Source organism: Podarcis raffonei, chromosome 10 (genome assembly GCF_027172205.1).
Source record: "Podarcis raffonei isolate rPodRaf1 chromosome 10, rPodRaf1.pri, whole genome shotgun sequence".
Classification (NCBI taxonomy): Eukaryota; Metazoa; Chordata; class Lepidosauria; order Squamata; family Lacertidae; genus Podarcis; species Podarcis raffonei.
Window position 1 is genome coordinate 54,289,081 of NC_070611.1, and position 18,291 is coordinate 54,307,371.

General features: G+C 38.9%; 1 protein-coding gene across 4 annotated transcripts in view; it reads right to left on the minus strand.

The window, feature by feature from the left end:
• KDM7A (lysine demethylase 7A) overlaps positions 1-18,291 on the minus strand; it is a 46,586-nt gene that overhangs the window by 10,412 nt on the left and 17,883 nt on the right. For 3 of the 4 annotated variants that reach the window (XM_053404737.1, XM_053404735.1, XM_053404738.1), the window contains 12 exons: positions 14,511-14,628; positions 13,613-13,773; positions 12,507-12,648; positions 11,274-11,460; positions 10,164-10,326; positions 8,643-8,730; positions 7,895-8,001; positions 5,914-6,005; positions 5,670-5,759; positions 4,941-5,150; positions 2,921-3,045; positions 1,118-1,290 (listed from right to left, as the gene is read on the minus strand). In XM_053404737.1, the coding sequence (XP_053260712.1) occupies positions 1,118-1,290; positions 2,921-3,045; positions 4,941-5,150; positions 5,670-5,759; positions 5,914-6,005; positions 7,895-8,001; positions 8,643-8,730; positions 10,164-10,326; positions 11,274-11,460; positions 12,507-12,648; positions 13,613-13,773; positions 14,511-14,628 (1,656 nt within the window). The remainder of the gene's footprint in view (positions 1-1,117; positions 1,291-2,920; positions 3,046-4,940; positions 5,151-5,669; positions 5,760-5,913; positions 6,006-7,894; positions 8,002-8,642; positions 8,731-10,163; positions 10,327-11,273; positions 11,461-12,506; positions 12,649-13,612; positions 13,774-14,510; positions 14,629-18,291) is intronic. The other variant, XM_053404736.1, reaches the window with a different exon arrangement.

Here is an 18,291-nt window from a genome sequence, read left to right on the forward strand (position 1 = left end):
ATGCCCACTGTTAAGCAGTATAGGAATGAAAGTTTGTAATTAATAAGTAATTTGTTACTTCCCAGTTCTTAGGAATTTAATTTCTGGCCTCAGAAAGCCACTGTAATTGTGAGAAAATACTATATATTCCATATATAGGGAATTCTCAATAGAAATTCTACTTTGATCAAATTGGACTTTTTCCCTGTGATCATAGACAGTCACAATAATTTATTTACCGTATTTTTCGCTCTATAACACGCACGTAGTTTTTAGAGGAGGAAAATCCGTAGGCATGCCACCCGTAGGCATTCCCTCCATAACACGCACAGACATTTCCCCTTACTTTCTAGGAGGAAAAAAGTGAGTGTTATGGTGCAAAAAATACGGTATATGGGGATAACATACTGCTTGAACTCATTATACTAAGGTCCCCAACAGATCGAGCTCATGAGTCATAGCTATGTATTTCCTAATTAACCAAAGACATTGACCTACGTCTATTAACACAACCATATCTGAATTTAACAAACACTCATAACCCACCTTTAGCCTTTTTTTAAATATTGGCTGCATCTGGAAGTGACACTAAACCATGGCATAGTGCTGTATAAAAGAGCTTGGCCTTCTCCTGAGCTTGTGTGTTCCTCCCATGTGGCCAAGATGAGGATTCCATTTTTTTTATTTGGGGTTTTAACCAGCCAAAGCCCTGCTTCAATCTGAACCAGGGAATGGACTTCAAGACTAAGGTCAGTTTCAAAAACATGTCAGCTTCAACTCATGGTTTTTGAAGCTGGCTTGTTTAAACTAAGTATAGTTAGTGTTAGTCATGAACTCTGGTTCAGAAGAAAGAGGAAGGTCTGGTTTAACTAAAATCAAAAGTAAAAACTTCCATAATCCTCCTTCCAGTCATGCAGGAAAAGGAGAAAATGGGGACAGCACACAAGTCTGAGCAGAGGAAGGCTCAATCGCATAGTGCTAAGACATGATTTATCATTATGTCTAAATACAGCAATTGTCAGTGGAAGCTTAACTACCCTGATGAATGATGCCACATTGATCAGCAGTACAAAGCAACATTGAAGGATGGTACAGATACAATAGCCGTGGATTTCTAGTTCAAGGAAAACATACTTACTGTTCAGTGGTTTCTGAGCATCTACACTGCCATCTGCTTCCTGGGAGATCTGTTCTTCTGCCTTAACTGTTATTTCCTTCTCTGACTCTGCTCTCTCATCCTCATCTTCACTGTCCGCAGTGTAAAGACTTCGATCTCTGAAAGGTTGCCTCTCATCTCTGTAATAAAATAACCTGTTACCAAACCAAAAAAAGATCCATTGGGGCCTTGCCCCATCTTTTTAGAAGTAATAACCAATTTTCACTGCTTCCTAGAACTTTTACAGTACCATTTCTCATCTACTGAAGAATTTTTCCCAAGTCTGTGCAGAATTGTTGGCTGTTATTCTCTTTAACAGAAGATTTAAATCATTTTCAATTATTTGAAACAGGAGTGGAAAACCTCAGGCCAGGAAGCCAAACTTGACCTTCCAAGCCTCTCAAGTTGGCCCTCAAGACTCTCTGCAGGTCATGCCTTCACCAAAGGCCACATTACCACCACTCTGCTTTGAACAATCCTTCAATGTGTTCTTGAAGTAGGATAATGCCTCTTGCTTGCTGGAGGAGGGGTGCGTGCTACTGAAGGGATATGTGGGGGATGAAGAGATGTGGGGAGCAGAAACACCAGACTTTTGCATTGGTGGAATGTATCCTACTGTACAAATGTAAGAGTCACACCCATTGCTTTGCCCACATTTGCCTTTGACCCAGACCACCGCTGGCATATGGTCTCCAGAATGTTTCCCCGTGAATGAGTCTGAAAAAGGTTCTCCGCCCCAGGTGTCAGAGACTGGCTGGACGAAGCGGAGTGGTGGGAAAAACCAGCCGGGAAACCCACACCCCAAGAGAAACCCCAGAGAAGAAAGGCTCAGAGCCAGGGGATTGGTGATGGGACCCTCTGACTTCTGTCAGAGGGAGAAGAATGGAAGGAAGTACTGAATGCTGAAGGGTCAACAGGGTATAGTGAGCAGGAAGAGCATGTGACAAGGAGCTGTTCAGACTGCGAGGCTGAAACATAGCAGCAGGGTCAAGAGACTACAGAAGAATCCAGGGAGTCTTCCTCTCCTGCTGCGACCAGCTCTCCCCGCCCACCCCGTCTCCAAGAATGTGCTGAATAACGAGGAGAGAGGAACAGAGGCCAGAATTGTGCAGATGCAGCTTGAGACTGCTTGGGAAACATCTGGGGGAGGGGAACCTTAGAAGGGCGAGGGAGGCAGGGACCTTCAGTCCCGCCAACTGCTCTATGAGGGCAAAACCTGCTGGTAAGTGTTGTTGAGTTGTATGCCTTTTCCTTGAATAAAGAGTTAACTTCACTGACAACTGAGACTGCTTCTTCATGCTGACCTGCATCTGACTCCAGACCTGACATCAGGTTTAAAACCATCTATATTAGCAGGACTGGAGCTCAGTGGGGCCCAATCACTGATGCCTGAACTTTTTCTGAGCCAGAGCTCCAGCAGCGCAAGTTAGCTGGACCTAGTCTACATTTAAATTTGCTCACAATGCCACAAATGGTGCTTCCTGAGGGCACTGGGAGAAATTGAGGTGGAGGTGACATGAGAGCCGTCTGGCTCAAATGCTGCTGCCCCACCACACAAGGTAAGTCCATTATGGCAGCACTCTATCCAGAACTGCCTCAAGTTGGAGACAGTCCTGCAAAATGTGCCCCTTTGTTCCTCCAAACATTTAATTCCTATGTTTGGTTACAGATGTTTCTTGCTGTATCCCTTTTTCAGCCCAGATCTGTCAATTAAGTACAAGCTGGATTTTCAAAATTGCCTAAAGTAAACTACATGTAGCAAGCTACATGCTGATGTTTTTATACCTAATTATTCTTCCATTTGACAGCAAAAGCCGTAAATCATTGTCCTTCGTTCTCCATTCAGGAACAGTAGAAGATGGCTGAAGAGGCTTGTTAAACCTTCCATTCAGTTTACCATTTGCCGTGTCCTAAAGCAAGGGGACAAAAGATTTCACCTATGGTTAATGGTACTTTAATAAGCTATTTCTTTTTGTAATCCACATCAGCGGTGGTGCACTGCCAAGCCACAGTTAAAACACTGACAGCCAGCAAATGAAGAAATCCTGCATTATTAATAGCCATTACGGCAGAGAGAGAAGTCTGTTTCATGTGTACAATTGTCTTTCACGCACATGGCCCAAGTTGCAGCAACTCCTTCCTCCTGCACAACACTCAATTCTCTCCCATTCTCTGGATTGTTGGTGCTTAGTGCACATATTCACTATTATCATGTCTAAACTATTCTACTTTGCAAGTATGGGCGGATGATACTTCCCCTGAGAAATAATTTAAGACACAAGACAGCCATAGTAACTTTACAGATGAATTTTTACAATGTATCAGCACATATATTATTAAGTCCACAGAGCTGTATTGCTAACAGGAAGATACTCAGACCATAGAAATATAACTGGTAGAGAGGACTCTGTATGATGTCATTTCCCCTTCTCTCCTGAACAGGAAGGAACACTTAATAACTCCTCTCTCTCTCTCTCTCTCTCTCTCTCTCTCTCTCTCTCTCTCTCTCTCTCTCTCTCTCCAGCAATGGATGCAGACATGCCTCTGATTCCTCCACCTTCAGCACATGCCTGAAGCAGGTTATACTGTAAATATTAAGTATTTTGCCTGCATTTTTAACTTCTGCTTTTGCTGTGAACCAATTATCAAGTAAATTATATTTTTAAGCTTACTTTCCAGTACAGTGGTACCTCAGGTTAAGTACTTAATTCGTTCCAGAGGTCCATTCTTAACCTGAAACTGTTCTTAACCTGAAGCACCACTTTAGCTAATGGGGCCTCCCGCAGCTGCTGCGACGCCGGAGCAGGATTTCTGTTCTCATCCTGAAGCAAAGTTCTTAACCTGAAGCAATATTTCTGGGTTAGCGGAGTCTGTAACCTGAAGCGTATGTAGCCTGAAGCATATGTAACCTGAGGTGCCACTGTATGTTGCTTAATTCTATTTTAAGTGGGTTAAGAAAGAGGAGCCAGCTTACTTCATAGCCGGACTTGTTCAAAACAAGGTTTTACAACCTAACACCTATGCTTTTAATTTTGCTGCTAGGGGTAGGATTTTAAAACACTGTTCAACCCACAAATGTGGGCACCTGGAGGGATAAATTGCAATTAATATATCCTCACCTATAAAAACCTATCCCAGAAACTATACACTGGGAACAAGCAGAATTATATACTTAAGGTTCCAGAAATGGGAGGTAATTGGAGATTTGGATGAGATGTTTTAAAGGAAAAGTGATACCAGTGGGAAAGACCACCATTACTGCAAAACCCTTCTAATTTTTCTTCTTAAAACAGCTCCGGTACCAAATACTTTTTTAGATCACAGGAGAGTATGTAGAGGCAACTTCCAAAATATGGTCTGTCCTGGATTTTTTGGGGTAAAATGGAGAAGTATTTGAAAGGTCTGATTCCAGGCTTAGCATTCTTTTACTGTAGCCATACCGTATACGTTTATTGCCACACTACATCTATATTTGCTAATTCAAAATTCATCTATTCACATACACCCAAAATGGAAAGTGCATTTTGAGGTCGCTCCTCCCTACCTGTGGTGTCCAGTACAATATATATATGTGCTTGGGTAGTGCAACAACTCTATTTCCTCACCAAACCAGTGGTATTCAATGATGTGGAAAAGTGAGAATAATATTTTCATTGAACATTAACCAGTGATGATATGATTATACCTCCCACAGTCTTTGTTTTAAAAATGCAACAACTTCCCATTTTTATGTGTGCCCTCTGCCCTGCACATTAAATGTTCTACTTGTGCTTTACTTTGCTCCAATATGCAATTCTGTACTTGCCTCTTCCCACGGGGACATCTCTAGTCTTTTGAGAACTTCTCTTGTGTGGAGCTCCAAGATGTCCAAATTAGATGGAGTTTTGATGGCATGGTCCCGTAGCTTCCTTGCTTTTCGTCTGGAATGATGGGCGGAGGCTGATTCATTTGATGAACGCGAAACTTGGCACACACCAATAATTCCCTGAGTTTTAACTGGTTTGCTGTTCTCCTCCTTTAAATAAAAGAAAGTTATTTAGAGCAGCCCATATTGACAATTCCACACAATTTAAAGTGAAAGAAAGTTTCACTTTCAAGTAGCAGTATAAGACTTTCAACTAGATTATTCCATCCTCTTCCTGTATTGTCTATTACAACAGCACCCTAAGGGACTCTGTCCACTACTGAAATGTAAGAGAAAGAGAATGTTATGCTCCAGCTAAAGATTTAATTCAAATTTCATTATTCACTCTAAACTGCCTTTATAATTCCTCCATAATGTGATTACTTAAACTTTGAATTCTAAGATAGGACCATAGGGTGGGTTATACTTGATAAGTATCTTATAATCATAAGCACCTAAACAGTTTGCCAACCATGAGTAATAAAAGTTTGGAAGTGATTATTTCAGCAAACTAGCAGTTATTTTTGAAGAGAGAGGAGCACAACTAAAGGAGAGCATCTCCAAAAGCTGAAAGTAATCATATGTGATTATCCAAATTTTGCAATCATATTCAGTGTATTTTATTCTTACCTCTACAGAACGAATCACTTTAGATAGTTCTTTAATTAGCTGTCCAGGCCTTATATTGTCTGGAATTTCAAAGGCATGTTCTGTTACCAGCTGTTAAGTAAAACAGGAAAATAAGCAGTTAAGTTCCCCCAAATACAAATCAGCAGCATATACAGAATTTTTATGAAGCTGTATTGCATTTTAAAGGCTTTTCTTTTAAAGAAAGAAATCCCACTAAAAATTATGACTACACATTTCAACTTACATCTTTTTTCATCCATAACTTTAAAGCAGTAAGTAAAGCTTTCACTCCTTGTACTAAGAAAGTTTGAGGGTAAAAACCATCCTCTTTCAGTTCTGGAAATAAAGACAAACACTGCACATTAGATTAATATAAATGTCAAATGAGTATTTACATTTACATCTCTCTCAACCTTTAAACCTGTAAAAAGTTACTCATGCATTCAAAACTACAATGAAGAGTAAACTGTGGGTTTATAGCATCAACACTTACAAAGTTCAAAAAGAGCCTTTTTTAAAAAACAAACTTTTATAAATTACTACAATATGTCTGGTCATTAATTAGCAGTGACAGCATGCCACACAACTGTACATTCCTACAATAACTGTTTTGTAATGTAAATGAATCGTTTAATTCATTAACTTCTAGGAAAGAAAAGGAGTTGAAAGCCATCATGGCCAACCCCTGGCCCAAAGGAGAATTTCCCCACCCCCCAGTTTTTACAGGATTGCCTACATAAACCAAACAGTGGTTTGCCAAGCCACATGCCAATGGATCTTCAGAGCAAATGGATCTATGGGATTCAGTAACCAAGCTACACATGAAGTGGACTTTAGTCAGTCTCAGCCTCAGTAGAAAGTAACTTTCCAAACTTTGTTATCAGCAGGGGAGAGCGTGAAGTAAAACTAGAAACCTACTGAGGTGCATGTTCACTAGGCTTTCTTTAGACTTAGGGGCAGCCCTTTAGCTTCCAAAGGAAAGCCAATGAGAAGCACCAAAGGTCCTGTACCAGCCAGGAAACAGGAAGAGAAAGTTTCAGAGTTGGAGGAAGAGGCAGGCCAGGCAAGTGAAGAGCAGGGTGTCTCCCCACCCTCTCCTGCACCATAGTCTCCCAGAACCAGCAGAGGAATGAAGTGCAAAGAGCAGAGCAAGCTTCTATACAGGTGTAGTCTCTGGCTATGGGTAAACAGCCTATTATGGGAAGGTACATAAAATGGTGGCGGGAGGAGTGATCGCCAGTTGCTGCAACTGCTCCATAGAGAGTGGACCTGCGAGTAGCTGCCTAGACACTAGACTGGTGTGTGTAGGTATCTGGAGCCATAGAAGCAACTTTAAGTGTTATCTTTGACAATATAGAGTGAACTCTCTGCTATGTGCATACCTTTGGGTAGAAGCTCCCTTGACAGGGTGGTGGCTAAGTGAAATGATTTTTCAATCAGATTAAAAAAGAAGACTTGGCTGCCTGGGTTCAGTGCTAAGGCGGTGGCCATGGACATTTCTTGTACATGTGCATACTCACAAAAGCATATCCTTCCCACATAGTATTATCAGAACAGTTTTGGGGTTAGAGGTGGACTTTTTAAGCTTTATGTTCAGCCTCCTGTTGTGCAGTTGGCTAACAGTCTAGTTACTTGTCAGCTTCAGTTGCTTTCCTCAGTTTCTTGAACTTCTATTAGTTCCCAGTTCAGCTATTTGAACTACATTTACTTTATAAATGTGAGTCTTATTACTAAGAAAAAAGCTATTTTGGGGGAGACTGGCAGAGAATCTAAATGGAGGTGCATAGAGTATTGACTAATAGAGACTAAGGGAAGCAGCGTACAAGTTAATAATTTGAGTGAGGTGACAACTGTAACTTTAGAGGGCTGTGCATGAATGTGGTCCTGAAACAAATATATTTTCACTTCCACATAAATAACTGCAGTTGACACATATTTAAAGATACATAGGACACTCTAAAGAAAAAGGTTCATATGCCTTCTTTGTCAAAGCCTTTGTACTCCGCTGCACATGAATCATATGTGTATCATTTACTACAAATGCTTTTAATCCATAAAGCTTCTGTCATATCAAAACTGAACAAAGCAGCTACACTTACATTTTCCAGTTATAAACTATGAGTAACTTATGTCTTGTTTGACTGACGTACATTAGACATGGGTCTTCCCGCAAATGGTAGAAAAAGTCTAGCCTCACGTTCTTCTTAAAACATGAAATGAGTTACCTTTCAAAGTTTCCAGTAAGTTTTTGGCCACAAACCAACAGATGGCTTCAAAGAAAGGGAATTTGAAAAGATCTGGGGTTTTTAGCCTTTTCTCCATTTCATAACACCTAAATAAACAATTTAGAAGGATTATTTTGTGTGAATATTTATCACTGTAACTGTGTTCACCTAAATTATATGGTGTGCAGCAAAATGAAGCAGTCCATGACAAACAAGATACATCAAGATTTATAGTCAAGAGTAGTAAGATCAAACTTGACAAAATTGGGCAGAACTTTTCTAAGCTCTGGACTTATCTCTTTTGAAGCTCTGTTGCATATTGAGCTGCGACGTTGGACTTAATAATACTAATATATAAACCCAACTTTAAACAGACAGAATTCAAGCAACTTATGCCATTATGGTATGCTTAGAACAAAAAGTTTACTCTCAAGTAATGCAGGAATTAGAATTTATTTTCCAGTTCCTGAGTTTTGCTTGCCAAATTTCAGTTTGTTCTGATGTAATCTTCCATGTTATCTTGTTTAATTTCAAAGGCAAGTGGAACAGAACAAACTATTCATTTCTATCTGGAAATAATTCTTGTAATATTCAGTCCACCCCTGGCAGAATAGCAGCATTGTCTCTTTTATTAGTGTCTTGTGCCATGTAATCTCATTTAATCAATTATGTATCAACTGAATGACAAAAATATTTTCAAGCTTATGGGAGAAGATACATAATAAAAAGAGAAAGCTCCAGTACAAACCTGAGCTGCATGCCAATATTGAGGTTGTGCAAAAAGTTTCCTCCAAAAGCCATACAGTCCTGAGAAGTGAGCACAGCATGAATCCAGCCTGAAATGACAGGTAAGTAGAACCTGAGTATCCCTGCTACAAAATATTTCACATGCCCTACATTTTGGACTTCAACAAAACACAGGATAGGACTGATACTTTGAAGACCTCCAATATAATGTTTTGTAACAATACTGGCATCACTAATCACACTGGGTGAAAGACATGCACATCCTATTAAACTGTCTAAGTGTAGCAGTTTTGTGAAGAAAGTGTGTGAAAATGGAGAATCCCAAAATCCAAGCCTCTTCCAGCTCCAGCTGGGAACAAACTGAAGTACCAGGATAAAAGTCAAAAGTGTTTATTTTATCTAATTCAATCTTGAAACGGAAGTCTATGGCACACTGAATGGAAACACTGTCTAAAGAGTTTAACCCTAGTATCAGAAACCTCCTTAGCTCGTATAATTGCAATTTATTATTTTTCTTGTGTTAGTTTCTTGCACAGTATTTAAAAACCACCCCATGTGTAATCATTAAGTGGTACATGGAAGAGAATATCCAATATATATGCTCAAAATAGGTCAGTTAATGCAGTCAGAAATTCTAAAAGACAGCACAGAAGTGGAGGGATGGTCATTGCTTCTCTGGATTTTTTTTCTCTGGAGCCCTGGAGTCCATTATGTTCTCATAACACCATGACTAGACTTCTACAATACCATCTGTGCTGAGCTCTTGGCTGAAGAATGTGGTTCCCTCTTTCACATTAGGAAGGACATTTTACCAGTAATAAGATCTGCACTGTGTTTGGCAGTTTTTCAGGCACACTTCAAGGTGGTGGTTGTAGCAACCTATAAATCCCTCATAAATGTGACCTTACATACTAAAAGAATTGTCACAAGTCAAGCATGACCATAAGTGACCTCATGGTACTGGCATCAATAAGGCAAGTTTGAAAAAGACATAATGAGATATTCTTGGTGACTATTTCACACTGCTCTCTCCCAAAGGATTTGCTAAATCCCAGTATCAGAGATATATTTTATTTTGTTGACAAGGGTTACATAGTCGTTGCCGTAACACACTGCACATTAAATTATTTTGCTTTAAAATGTTCCTTTTCAAATAGAACTACCTAAGGCATACTTAGTTTCCTAGTTAAAAATCTTTGAAACCCTTTATTTTTACATTCAAAGTAGACTCGAGTGTGAGAAAAAGAAGTTACTCACACTCAGAGGAGTCTAGACCTTGTATGTCTGTGTGAGTCAATGATCTGAACAGGCATCAAGTCCAGAACAGCGAATCTTTCAGACACAGCAGGCAGCCTCTGAGTGGGAACTTTTAATAATTTCTCAACTTCCTTATCCTAAATTGGGTCATAATTGCTAAACACATTAGCATATTTTTTTAATTGAATATTAAAGAGTCCTCTGAACACCAGCCACCAAACTCAACAGATATGAGCATGATTATTCCTTGAGGAAAGCATTTTACCTGTGGGAACAAATAAAGTATGTCCTTGCTTCACTACACACTTGTAACACTTGTCAACTTTATCTCCAAAATACACTTCACTCTGGGTGACAGATGAACTCCAAGATTCGTAGATTGCCAAATTTTCATCAGTAGGTTTGATCAAGTAGAATATCTTTTCACCCTATACATAAAAAATATTGAATGAGGTTAAATTTGTCTCTGATACACAATAAAACTGTGATAGTAGCAATTAAGGAGAGGTACAAGATTATGGGATCAAGCAGGCTTTCCCGAACTGGTGGCCCCGAGATGTTGTTGGACAGCAATTCCAATCAACCCTATTACAGCCCAACATCATTTTGAGTGCATCAGGTTTGGTAAGTTGGGAATGGGGTATAGGAATAAAAATGCTTAGGTTCCTTCCCAACTGAACATGATAGGCCTAGTAATAATGTTCTGGGCATAGCAAAACAGACAACTCAATAGCATGAAGTTGGAAGAGATCAGTTTTTATTAGCTTTTCCAGCTATCACACCCATTAGTGTTCAGAATAAAAATTTTAAAACTCTCAGGCCAATAGTCACAAAATGCCCAGTGTGGTTAAACTTAAAACCTTAATTGAACTAACAGTTTCAACAGTGTCATTCATAACCACCCTGAGACCTTCAGGTATAGGGCAATATGTAAATTCAATTAATAATAATAATAATAATAATGAGCAAACACGAGCCATTTAGCTCCTACCCAATCATTGTGCTGCTGCATTGTGCTGTATGAAACTGTGGTTTGGCTTAGCGTGTTGTCCAAACCTGGGCTCATGGTTTAGCTCTCCCAGACAAACTGTAAGACACAGGACAAACCTTAGTTACAGCTCACTTTTGACTGGAAATATTGCACACAACATTAAGCCAAACCACAACTTAGCGCATTAAAGCAGCAAAATGACTGGGAAGGAGCAAAGCAGACACAATCTCATCTCACATTTCCTCATTTGAGCAAAGCTGTAGTTTAGTTTAGTGTTATGTTGGAACCAGGCTGGTGCATGCAAGAACCCTTCAAGATTATTATTTTTAAACCTATTATGAATACTGTACATTCTATATTTAGAAATCAGCAGTGTTATCTTACCCAGAGAACATGATACCAGACAGAGGTGCCCCCAAAATCAATATGGAAATCTGTGTAGCTATCTTGAACTCCCATTAAGCAGTACTTCTGAACAAAAGGCTTAGGAAAGACTGAATCATCTGGCCAGTAGTTTTCAACCCAAGAAAGTTTTCTGGCGATTTCAGGGACTTCCACTAATTCAGACATCCTTAAAAGAAGAAACACATACAATAATAGATAAGAACACAGTGAATGAATTTTAGTGAAGGTACACAGATACAACCAGTGTCTACGACGTTTTTATCTGCACCAATTAAGTACAGTAGCTCTACAGAAGTCAAAAGTGGCGATGGCGGTTCATATAACCAATTAATATTTAGCATATTCTCAGATGCTGCCCTTAAAAGATCAAATGGTACTCATTCATTCCTTCAAACAAAGTTATTTTAGGGTAATTCCTGCTAAGTTTTAGACAAAGGTATCATAATCAAATTACTGTGACCTACTTTACATATCACATTAAACCACAAGATAAAACAAACTATGGCTTAATGTGAATGAGTGCATGCTACTGTACACTGTTCAAAAGTTCCCAATACACTGCTACCATTGCACAGATTAAACAAGCCCAAATCTTACTTGTTGTGTCAACTAAACCCATTGCTCATTTCCTCCAAACTGCAGGTTTGGATGACACAAGAAGCCAGACTTGGGCTTGCTTACCTGCAGCATAGCAGAAGCAGTAGGACCCTGGGGAATTTTAAGCAAGGTGGACCTTTATGCTGCTAGTTTACAATCAACCATAGTTGTAAAGTATGGTTGAATATGACATGAAAAGCAGGCCAATTATATTTATAGTGGTACCTTGGGTTAAGTACTTAATTAATTCCGGAGGTCCGTACTTAACCTGAAACTGTTCTTAACCTGAAGCACCACTTTAGCTAATGGGGCCTTCTGCTGCTGCCGCACCACTGGAACACGATTTCTGTTCTCATCCTGAAGCAAAGTTCTTAACCTGAAGCAATATTTCTGTGTTAACAGAGTCTGTAACCTGAAGCGCATGTAACCTGAAGCGTATGTAACCTGAGGTACCACTGTACTTTCATTTGCCAATCTCCATATTGCCAAATGCCAGCCTCCAAGACTGATTTTCCTACTTAATTAGAGCAACCCTTTAAGAAGCCAGGGAATTATATTGTAATCCACTTCCTGATATAGGATTTCAAAACAAATGTGTAAAAACCATATACTCACTTTGTGTCTGAAAATTCAAGGCTGATCACATTTAATACTTTTGGTCTGTCAGGATTTGTGAAATACTTAACATAATTATGGAGCTTCATTTTACTGTCTGCTTGTCTTGCCACATCAATAACATCTATCACTTTATCACCACCTGTAAAAAAGAAAACAAGGATCACCAATAAACATAACTGAAAGTCACATCTAGGGATTTTGGCAAAATATTGCTTTCTATAACATTTCTAGTGTTCTTAAAAAGGAGTAATTAGTAATCTAAAAAATAAGCAACAATTAAGTTATATAGAACAAGGCATATTTTATTATATTGTAATGCTCTCTTAAGGTAAAAGGAATAACTGTGAAGCACTGAGGAAATTCATAGAAACCTGAAGGTTATCCCTCACTACCCAACAAAGTGATCAGTCTTACCAGCAACCTAGAACTACAATTTCAGAGATAGTGATAATGTAGATATCACACTTTTACTGTTGGAGTAATCTCACTAAATCTGATGTGTAGTCTAAATATAGAGGGTGTCATCTAATGATGTCTGTGCATGAGCAGAATGGGCCTCAGTACACAAGGGGGCTCTCATTTCCTATCTGAATCCCCCAAAACCTGCCCCTGACAACAGGGAACCCTTCTGGAACAATTTGAAGGAAGCAAGACAGAAGCAAAGAGAAACCTGCTTGCACAACACTGGATCACACATTTAAAAGCTTTCATCTTTGAAACTGTAAAGTGTAGAGAACTCAGCTTAAACTAAATGTTCTCAAACCTTATCACAGTAAAGATGCAGGCAAAGAAATGTAATGTCTAAACTTCCAGGTGTGAATATTCATCTTTCCAAAAGGCTGCTTTCGCTTTTTTGTTCTAATTTGAAGGGGCCCTAAAGCTACACACAAGTTGTCCACAAAGTTGCTTGCATTGCACTGACTAAGAGTTGACATGTTAGTATTCTGCATACCACATTCACAGAGCAGAGTGACAAAGGCTAAACTCCATTAGTGACTGCATACATCAGTTTAGGTAGCCCCATTTCTAATTACAGTAAACGTGGTTTTATTACCATTTTAATTACTGCACATGTTTTTACCGTTCTTCATAACAGACCATACCTACGTATCGTTCCACATCCAGAACAGAGAAAGTAGAGGGAGGAAGCCTGAGACCTAGGCCATCTAATTTAGGAACCATAATGGGAACATCAAACCCATGCTTCTCCAGGTATCTTTGTGTCAACTGGCTGCCATGCATTTTCAAAATGATGTCATCAGCACTACAAAAAACAACAATACTTTTTAACATTTGAAAACTAAATGACAGTAAAACCTGAGTATTTAATCACACCTAATCCAGAAGAGCAGCAAGTAATTTCAATGCAATTTCTGAAATTTAAGGCTTTCATTCTCCCTAACAGTTATAGCATATAGATACTTAAGCTGGGTGTTTATAGTAGCTTCATTTACTACTACCATTGTAAATCAGCACTGCAACAACTGAAGTCAATAGAATTCTTGCAGTACTGGTATCTCCAGTGTCAGCTGGAAATCTGAATTGTTGCTCTCGTAGTTTAGCTTTGTTTGCATTATGTTGGAGCTATTAATTTGTTTGTTATTTAATAGCCCTGTTTTTATGGATTTTGTAATTCTTGTATACTACTTCTTTGCATATTTTTATTACTTTATTTGATTGTTCCCCATTCTGGGATTGAAAGCATTCAATGAAGGGCAGGTTATAAATACTGAGTCCCTTCAGAGAAAAGGGTAGGATATAAATAAATGTATTAATGATAATTTTAATTATAAATACTTCAAATTGTATGAATAATAGTAATAGTAATTAATATCACCATCACCATTAGATGTCTTAGCCAAAAAGACATTCAGCTGCCCATTATTTTTAGTGTGTTAAAGTTTATGGCTTGAAGACAAAACTGTTGTTTGAAGGAGCTAGAAAAAATGACAAGACTTTCTGCACCTGCTCTTATATATGTTCTAATGCAACTTATCTTACCTTGGGAAGGAGCGAGCACGTAGCTGTTTAACAAATGTTCTTGTTCCAGCTTGTACTGGCTTGGAACCATCATCAAATTCTGTATAGTCATGTCTGTGCCAGTTCCTTCTCTTCTTCACTAGATAGTAAGGATTAAAACATTAGCTTCTAAAATTAATTGCAACTACCACATTTGTACCTGGCCCTTTCCTCAAGACATTTAAGAGAACTATCCAGTTTTCTCTTTTAAAAATCCCATAAGGAAAGATATGCTTAAACATGCATGGTTGGGTCCAAGGTCACATATGCACATCATACAACTGAAGTACTTGCTTTCTCCAAAAGCTACAGTTCTCAGCACTCTTAACAAGTTACAGTTCACAAGATCCTTTAGGGGAAGCCATGTACTTTAAATAGTGTGGATTAACCCTAGAGAAGCTTCACAACTAATCAAAGATTTGACCTCAGGTCTCCAAGTCCAAGTATCACATCACCAGACTGGATCTCAGACAGTTTCTGACAAGCTGCCTGCTATTAATTAGTGAATAAATCATCCTCTGCCCTGAATTGGGGAAAAAACCCATTTATAAATGAGCTGGGTGATGGCATCATTAAAGAAACTAATATAAAGTCTAGACTACATTTACACTCAGAACTGAAGCAATAGAACTCATTTGCATGAAAAATCTATTACGAGCCAAATATTACAATTCGTAACATTTTCTTAAAGTTACAGCTGGATAATAGTTCCAGGCTTCATAAACCATAGTTTAATAGTAACAGGAACAAACATTGGGCAGAGTATTCCCTCCCCCTCTTGCTGCATCATTTCTGGCTTATGACTTCTAGCTTATATTTCTGGTCTGTAAACTGCCATAAAGCCATGGTTGAGACAGAAGAGAAACTCTGGCTTAATACAAGCAAGAAATAAAGTACTGAAGGGAGCAGTGCTAGAAGAGAGGTGCTCAGCTCCAGGGTTTGTTCTCTATTTCAGAAAAACATGCTTGGAACCAGGCCATACTGTACTCTCAAAAGGGAGAACCAAAGTAGCCCTTGCACTACAACTCTCATCATTCCTGGAGCTGATGGGAGCTGTAGTCCAACAACATCTGGAGAGCACCACATTGGCTACTCCTGCTCTACAAGCATTTATAACAATTTGCAGTCCCTTCTTTACTCTAGGATCTCAGCATGGTTTATATGGGGTCCACAAATTTCCATCTGGGGCAAGCTTCTTATTTAAATTCTCTCTCACACTAAAAAGGTATACTGATTTAATTATTTTAGGTGGTGGATATATCCGTAAAAGAAAGATGTTGATTAAAATCCCTAAATTTAGAATTTATATCATTTCCCTAGCCATTCTTAATTCAAGCATTACATTCAGGGGACAGAATTCACTAAACCAGCTCCGTCAGTGGAAGACCTATGCAAGGGCTTCCACTTGCATAAGAGAGTTTTCCCTCCTCTTCCACCTGCACCCCCCAAAATTGGTTCAAGTGGAAGATCAGAAGAACCCTCAGAATAGCACATTGTGGGAGGAGAAGAGGGTTGTTCTATTTGGTAAGTTGAAATGCATGCACAGGTGGAACGATTGGAAGAGTGCAACACTGAATTCCACCTAGTATCTTATTCCTATCTTTCACCTTCCAACTGTCAACCATGACAGCACACTTCAAGCATTCAAAAATAATGTGTGAAGCATGCTACAGCCGGACCACTTCAGCCCAACCTTTCCATGTTGCGTAGGAAGGTCTGAAAGGTATTGGGGGGGGGGTTCCAACCATGCCTAGATGAACATGCTTCAAAGCATGTATTATTTTGAACATCTGAAAGAGTTTACTACTAATTGTATTTATGAAATCTTGTGTCCACTGAAGCTACTGTTCTTTATGGGTTTTTTAAAATAAAAAAATAAATTTAATTCTCCACATTGAGCCGCTGACAGAGTATTAGTAATTTCATCTAGGCATTCTGAACTCATTAAGCTTTCGTTGTTTCAAAACCAATGGATTGTATTACTCCAACTAATCAAAGGAGCAGAAGGGCATTACTACAATATATGCTTGACTGTCATCCATCTCTCTCAACACAACTGCAAGTTGCAGTTTACTACTCAGAAGTAGTATGATATCTGAAACTTAAGTTGGAAAACATGTCACGCAGAACTGAAGCATACACCACAAGCGAAACTGCACAGTAATCAAACAGCTTGTGTCCTACTTCATGATAAAAAGGGTTTCAATGGGCCTGGCAACAAAGTTTATGCTTTGCCTGGATCACAGTCTAGAGAAGGTTCAGTGCACACAGGATGGCCGAAACACAGAAACCACTTTCAACGGCTCTTTTTAAAAAACAAAACCAAAAACTGGCTTCATACTCCAAACCATTTTATGTGGCAGCTCATCACAAAGACTTGGTACATTTTCTGTATAGCAAATATTAAGAGCCTGGATTATACACAAAAACAGCTTGCTGTAGCAAGGCAGCTGCCATAGGCAACCACTTAAAGGAGACTTCCATGTGGCAGTCTTTTAGTGTGTGCCTTGGGTGTGCATATTTCTGTGCGGAATGATGCATATCATTCTCTCCATGTGTACACACCTGTTTCTTCAAGCTCAGTGACCACTTTGGAAAGCAGCCAATGTTATCTGACAGTTATTAAGGTGGGCAGCTGCACTACAAAAGACACAAGACAAAGCTTCTGATGTAACTGAACTTCTCTATAGAACAAATTGGTATGTGAATTAACAGGCTAGTATTACTTGCCAGTAGTTATAAATTGCATTTTTTTAAAAAGGTAAAGATTACTGTAGTCAAAGTTTTCAATATTTCTTCTAACAAATATTAGGCTAGCTTCAATAAGAGAAATAAAAACAAAACAGCAATTCAACAGTATCACACACATGAAAAGATTAAAACAAGAAATCTATTAGAGTCCAGTGTATCTTTGCAATAACTTTCAGAAAGGCAAACATCTCATTTATCCGTAAGTTCAAGGTGGTATAATATATTATAAGCAATTACCCTAAAATTATTTATTAGCCCAAGCTATGAATTTTATACTGCACCTTCTAAAGGACACTTAAGAAAACACATTTTCAAACAGATAAACATTGTAACCTACCCTGAGAAGCAATGTTGAACATTGCTTAATGTTTAATGGGGGTACAAATAATATTCAGGAATAAATCATAGATAAAAGTCGATGAAGCATTAATTTCAGTTTGTTCCTAAGCTTCATCTTCCAACTGTTAACCTCTCAAAGGGAATTATTTGAGGCTTAAACTGGGGAGGGGGTCCTAGGCACACCCACCCGACTCCTCAACTTTCCCAGATTGAGAAGGAAGGCCAGAAGGTAACTTAAGCACATCTGCCTGTCTTAGAAGCTTCCCTGCAGCTTTCCAAATGCAATTCCTCAATGATATTTGAAAGAAGCTAACAGATTCTTTTGCTTTACCATTAGTGACAAAAACTAAATTGAGATTCTTAGGATACTACACAACTACAGCTATTTGGGCAGATCAAGATATGTGAAATCAGGATGATCTATTTATTCAGGATGGATCTATTTCTTATCACAATACAATCACAAAGCAGGCTAAGACTTTCAGTCCTGAACAGAGAGTTTCACCCTGTACCTTCGTCAGGTACAATCAGATTGGCCTGGCAATCACCCTCTAACACAGTGCCATAGAAAGTCCAGTGATCTGCTGATTGGTCTGCTTGGCCTTCTTGCATGGTAAAGGAATTCTCTGTTCTTTGTTGGGTGTGACTGTTTCCTACCAACCATAATAGGCCC